Genomic DNA, 6,691 nt, shown 5'->3' on the forward strand with positions numbered 1-6,691 from the left:
GTATTCACTTCTCATGTCATTGAATTGATCTCGACTGGACTGGTCTGGCTGTTTTCAAAGATGGTTGGCCTCTCATCCGAGCAGGTTTCATCAATTCATGCTTTCACTAGTTCATGCACAAGCCTGGAGCATGAACTGATAAAGACCTCACGGATGAGACGTCAAACGCCTTTTATGACAACCAGAACAGTCCAGTTGTCATCAATTCAATGTCTAACAGCTTGCATGTGAGTGTTTGTTTGTGCGAGGACAGGAAGGCAGCAAACAGATGGATGGATGGATGGATGGATGGATGGATGGATGGATGGATGGATGGATGGATGGAGAGACAGACAGGCAGGCAAGCAAGCAGATATAGATCGATCAATAGATAGACGGATAGGTAGAACACAATGACTGATTGATGGATAGATGCTGTTGTCAGCTAGTTACTGAAGGGAAATAGTGACATCCAGCGGTTAAAGGGACAAATGCAGATGGAATCAACAAGTGTTTGGTGTGACAGAAATTGTGAAAACACTGTCAAAGGGATTCGATCAGTGTGAGATTTTAAACGTTCGTATCGAGAGGTCTGTGCAATAGAGTCAGTGATTGATTTATCTTGGGTGCCATGTACAGTAGGATATGCTAGTTAAGACGAGTATAAAACGCCCGAGGCAACATTATTTGTACCGTCTGTAGCTATAATTGAACAATTGATTACAACGGCGTGTTTCAAAGTCAGGACAGAATTTGATGCAAAAGTTACTCTTTTCGGCTGAATATGGTGGCTAATGGATGTTAGCTGGTTAGTTGTTAATCTGACGGCCCGTCTTCCAACGTGTCATTTATTTATTTATTTTTCAAAGCTCCTACCGGAAGCTGTTGATGTGTATTCCGGTAGGCTGGAGACTCTCAAATCGCCTTATGGTTGTTTAGACATCAACGGTTTTCTATGTCTGCGGGAATTTGCTTGTGTAAACGCAACAGCCACACACGAGGAACGAAGCATTCCGGATTCTTTTCACCGATCGCAGTTTTCTTCGCAAAAAGACGCCAAGCTTTTCTCTCATTTCACGGAGATACGACTCTTCTCCCACTCCCCCGGTGAGTTGCTTCTCAACGACGAGCCACTCAAGTTTGATGCCAAAGCGGAAATCATGGTGCGCGGCGTTTTTGTCTCAGCAGCGCGTTAGTTGTATGACTTGGAGAAAATATATCCGTGTATGGTTGTCCAGTTACAAAACTACGCTTGGGTAACTGACATGTTTTCTCTTCGCTCTAAACTTCACGTGCACGCGCGGGCCAGCCTTGGCTACCATTTGACTTGTCCCGTTATTTAGACTACACCCACTAGCTAGGAAATGTTTTGCCTTTTCACGGACAACCCGTGACTAAATGTACAATATCTTTGACTGAACAAACTCACTTCAAGCTTACATTAAGATGTCATCTAGAAACAGTGTCACTCGTGCTGCTTTAATGATTTCGTAGCCTTGTAGTTTTGAGCTGTTGGATTCTGTTTGCTCCAAGCGTTTAGATTTTTTGGGATATTTTCTACAGTTTGTTTAAATCATGACTACGTTACTGTGGAACAGAACTCTGGGAGAAAACCAAATGTACTAATTGCTGACGAGCAACAAGTGGTCACTTCTAACACAGAAGCCACATGTTGAGTCGCCACGCGGAAACATGCTCATGTTCAGTTAACAGCTACAGTAAATGAATGTCATTTAATGCTACGTGGACTCTGTTATGACGTTTCCCGTTTTTTTAACACCAACGGTTGCGCCTTGAAACCAGGAAAGCGTGATAATACAAGTTTGACTTTTTTTTTTTTTGTGGTTCAGTACAAATTGCATGAGCTAAAAGTTCATATATATATATATATATATATATATTTTTTTTTCTTTTTTTTTTTTGACTACAAGGTTGATCCAGTACACCACACAAAATCATAGCAACACCCCAATACTGTACAACACGGGTGTCAAATTCATTTTTGTTGCGGGCCACTTGGTGGTTGTTGGCATCTTCGCTAGAAGGGCCATCACGACAGTGAAACCAAATAAATGTTAAATCACCACATCACATTATGACTTGGAACTGATAAATTACTCGTTTCGAAATCAGTCGACAATGTATTTGTTGCTTGTTCAATTATTTTTCGAGTATGTCTAAATAGGGTAGCAAAATGAATGCAAAATATCACAGTTATTTCTTAAACACGGCAATTTGACATCTCGGTACAATTTTAGCAAAAATCATGGACGTTCACACAAATGATTTGCTTTCGCGGGCCGCATAAAATGACGTGGCGGGCCAGATCTGGTCCCCGAGCCTTGACTTTGACACCCATGCTGTACAAAAATGCCACCATCGTGCATAATGCCACAGTGTTGTCTGTGATGCCATCATCTTTTGGAAACTCATATTGCGGCATGATTTGTCATCATACCTGTTCATGACCTCAAGCCGTATAGGATAAAAGTGCAGCATTTTAAAATGGATACTGGTAAAATGATAGTTGAGCCATATCAAATGAAGCATATGGTTTGCTTTGGGAGTGCAACTCCAATGTTATCATGAATACTAATGTGAATAGCATTTTGTGAACTTGTTTCAGTTCTTTGATTACTCAGCTTTAACCGTTTGTTTAATCCTTTCTCAGGTCCTGTGATAGAGGTGTTGTCATCCTCTGACAACGAACAGTACCTTCTCATCTTGTTGTTTAAAGAAGAGAGGAAGCAACAATGCCGAAACCGGTAAGCATATGAAAGGATGTGTGCATGTAAAATTCAACACCTTTCTTGTTATGTTGCTACCTCCGCATATGAGGCTGGGGTCTGTTAGATTTGTTTGAATGTAACCAGTGTCTTGTGGTTGGCTGGCGACCAACCCAGGATGTACCTTATTTCTTGACCAAATTCAGCTGGGATAAGCAGTGGCGCACCTGCGATCGCAGTGAGGAATAAGTGGCATTGAAGATGTATTGATAGCTGGTAACCAGCATGACTAAATGTAAAAACTTGGAATATAAGCAGCAAAAGAGTTAAATACTTATTACTGAGAATTTCAAAATAAAAAGCAATTTGCATTCAAACACCTCTGAAATCCCCCATAACAGATAACAATTGCTGACTGAAGTACATGTAACTAAGTAACATCAAACGTTAATAAATTGAGGTAAAGTTCTCTCTCTCTCTCTCTCTCTCTCTCTCTCTCTCTCTCTCTCTCTCTCTCTCACATATAACTGTCACGCTGTCTGGGCACGGTCATTTATGTTTATTACCGTATTTTCCGTACTGTAAGGTGCACCTAAAAGCATTCTTTTTTTCCCAAAAGCCGACAGTGCACCCTATAATCCAATGCACCTTATATATGGTGTTTAACGGTCTCTTTATGTTCCCCATTGAGTTGTTTCCCTGTTAGTGTTCCGATGCCACCTAATGGTGATTATTAGCAGGAACCAATTGTAACCGAAAAGGATTCTGCCCGACACTAATTGACATGTGCATTCACCAACACACACTCAAACAGACAATTACTTTGTGAGCTCTGCGCTGCCGTTATGAAACTGGTAATACCAAAAGGATAAATAGCTACTGACTAAACGGAGGAAAAAGGTGACAAGCAAGACTTCGAAGGATATTTAGCGCCTTGTGGATGTGAGCCGATGAAGTTTGTGTGCCTTTTTATTGAATCAATTGTCCTCATAACTTGTCTTTCTTGTATTGTTATGTAATACCATTTGCATTTATGTTTCCTGTCCGTGTTTGTGACCAGTTCTCGTAGCTTTGTTACAGCTGCAGCGGTTGTGAAGGTTCAATATAAATAAAGCTGTATTGTATTGTATTCCATCGAGTGGATGCATAGCGCAACCGCAGCCACTATTGGAGCTTCTATTCTATGCGCCTTATAATGCAATGAGCCCTATATATGGAAACAGCTTTAAAACATTAAAACAGCTTTAAAACAGGCCATTCATTGAAGGTGCACTTTATAATCCGAAGCGCCTTATAGTGCACAAAATAACTTCAGCAGTCCAGTTGTCAATGTAATTGGCCTTTAATTGACAATTGAACATCATTTCAGGATGTTGTATTGTCATCGGAAGACACAGTTTGTGTCGGTAACAAACAACCCCCAAAACACACTCTGGAAAACAAGTCACGTCATCCTTTACGCCTCGACTCCCTGCTCAGAACAGCTTTAACCACCACACTTCTTTTCCATGATCTTTCAAGTCTTTTGGTGTTGCTGAGATCATCAATGCCTTCTCTCTTTTTAAGAATGTACCAGTTTTTGCCCCACCTAATGTCTTTGCGCTCTGATGGGTTTGTTTTGATTTTTCAGCCGAATGATGGCTTGCTTCAATGATCGTGACAGCTCTTTGGCCTTTATTGTGCGAGACGACCTCATCCGATTCCAAACGAATAAACCAAACTTGAAATGACTCTAGGCCTTTTATCATCTTGTCAGTGATATAATGAGGCAATGACACATATCTGGCCATGGAACGGCTGAGCAGCTAATTGTCTAATGACCTTTGGTCCCTTAAAAGCGAAAAGGCATATACAAAATGTTTTTAAAATGCTGTGTCCAATGTGTGTAGAGTATATAATGTATTGTATGTAATTGTCCAATTTATGTTGTGTAGTGTATGTGTACGTTCGTATGTAGCAGCACAGAGGGCCTGTCCTTCGAGACAAGTTTCTCTGATGGGAGACCAAATAAAAGTCAAATTCAAATGCATGTGTTATTACAAATGGGATAAGCCGCCCCCCCCTTTTTTTTTTAACCCACCCCATCCTCTCCCCCTATTCCAAGATCACCAATCAGCGGCATGCTACCCGTGGACATGTCACACAAATGCTACAGAAAACACTTGTTGCGTTATTAACCATCAGAGGCAACGTGGTTCAGGGCCCAAGTATGTGTGCAGGGGAGGAAGACGCCTTTGTCAGAGTGCAACAATTTTTTTTTTCAGCTGCTTTTTTTTTTGCGCTGCCAGCCAAGCTCATTAGCCAATGACATCCCTCTGCCTGACTCACCAGTGCGCTGCTATGAAAGGTGGGCTCAGCTGAGAGGCTCTAACATGGAAAGCGGGAGACAGTTTCATTATTTTATTAAACTGAGTTGATGATTGAAGGAAGTAGACTCGTACCTTGTCAGTAAATAAATAAATAAATGTAGGAGTATTTTATATGATAAAGTAGGTGTGCTGCCCACTCCACAAATAATTTCACACGTCATTTACCTGTATGAAATATGAAGCTCTCTGCCTTTTTAACCAGTCTGATGATAAATCTTGATGAGCACTGAGTTGAGATGAGGCCTTTAAAATGTCTGTGGACTGTGTCTTTTTAGATAAACGTTCGTGTGACCACCATGGATGCAGAGCTGGAGTTTGCCATTCAGCCAAACACGACTGGAAAACAGCTTTTTGATCAGGTCAGAAGAATCATTGGTGTTTTCTTCACAGATGATTGAAAGAGTTGGTTTGATGTCATTCTTTCGGTTGTGAAGGTGGTGAAAACGGTGGGTCTACGGGAGGTCTGGTTTTTTGGCCTCCAGTACGTGGACAGTAAGGGCTACATCACTTGGCTCAAACTAAATAAAAAGGTCAGTTCCTCGCTGCGTCACCTGGAAAATTTTGGTTTGTCAGAATCCGATTTTTTGTTTTGTTTTGTTTCCAACCCACGCTGCTCCACATTCACATCCGCATGTCGTTGTTCAGGTGACTCAACAAGATGTAAAGAAAGAGAATCCCCTGCAGTTTAAGTTCCGAGCAAAGTTCTTTCCTGAGGACGTTTCAGAGGAGCTCATCCAGGAGATCACTCAAAGGCTCTTCTTCCTTCAGGTAAGCCTCAGCCTCGAGTCACTGTGCCTTTGCTCCGCTTGATCCAATAACTATTACAGTGATGCTGACTCTTGTGTTGAAAAAAAAAAATCCGATGTGACACCTTATATTTGGTGTCTTTCCTGTTGTATCAGGTGAAGGAAGCCATCCTGAACGATGAGAACTATTGTCCCCCGGAAACAGCAGTGTTACTCGCCTCATACGCTGTCCAGGCCAAATATGGAGACTACAGCAAGGATGTCCACAAGCCTGGATACCTCACCCACGACCGACTGCTGCCTCAGAGGTACGCTATAGCCGATGTTCCGATTTGTGTGTATTTTGTGACGGGCATTTACCATGTGTTCCACTTTTACGGAAATCAAAAATGTTCCTCAGAGGAGAGAGTGAGTAGGTAGCACGCGCTTGACCTGTAAGTACTGTGGCTTGCGATTGGCTGTCAACCAATCACAATGGTGTTTTGTATTGAGGTCATGGCAGTTTCCTCAGCGTTAAAAAAAAGGAAAAAAAAGATAATAATGGCTTCAAGCACATCTGGCAGTGTGGGCAGCTCGGGTCGGCAACCCGTGACTCCAGAGCCGCATGCGGCTCTTTAGCGCCGCCCTAGCGGCTCCCTGGAGCTTTTTGAAAAATGTTTGAAAATGGGAGGGAAATATATATATATTTTTTTTTTTAATACGGTTTCTGTAGGAGGACAAACATGACACAAACATTCTTAACTTTTTCCAATGCTTTAAAAAAATGTCCATGCATCCATCCATTTTCCACCGCTTATCCGGGGTCGGGTCGCGGGGGCAGCAGCTTTAGGAGGGAAGCCCAGACTTCCCTCTCCCCAGCCACTTCTTCGCG

The 6,691-nt window shown here is 42.1% G+C and overlaps 1 protein-coding gene across 2 annotated transcripts in view; it reads left to right on the top strand.

The window, feature by feature from the left end:
- The first annotated feature begins 839 nt into the window (after window positions 1-839).
- LOC109520918 (radixin) overlaps window positions 840-6,691 on the top strand; it is a 15,814-nt gene continuing 9,962 nt past the window's right edge. Inside the window, exons 1-6 of one of the 2 annotated variants that reach the window (XM_019878518.1) lie at window positions 840-1,086; window positions 2,651-2,744; window positions 5,350-5,433; window positions 5,509-5,604; window positions 5,720-5,842; window positions 5,977-6,128. In XM_019878518.1, the coding sequence (XP_019734077.1) occupies window positions 2,733-2,744; window positions 5,350-5,433; window positions 5,509-5,604; window positions 5,720-5,842; window positions 5,977-6,128 (467 nt within the window). In that variant the 5' untranslated portion in view covers window positions 840-1,086; window positions 2,651-2,732. Of the gene's footprint in view, window positions 1,087-2,650; window positions 2,745-5,349; window positions 5,434-5,508; window positions 5,605-5,719; window positions 5,843-5,976; window positions 6,129-6,691 lie in introns of those variants that run through there. The other variant, XM_019878519.1, reaches the window with a different exon arrangement.

The sequence above is a fragment of the Hippocampus comes genome, unplaced genomic scaffold (assembly GCF_001891065.2).
Source record: "Hippocampus comes isolate QL1 unplaced genomic scaffold, H_comes_QL1_v1.1 scaffold345, whole genome shotgun sequence".
NCBI lineage: Eukaryota > Metazoa > Chordata > Actinopteri > Syngnathiformes > Syngnathidae > Hippocampus > Hippocampus comes.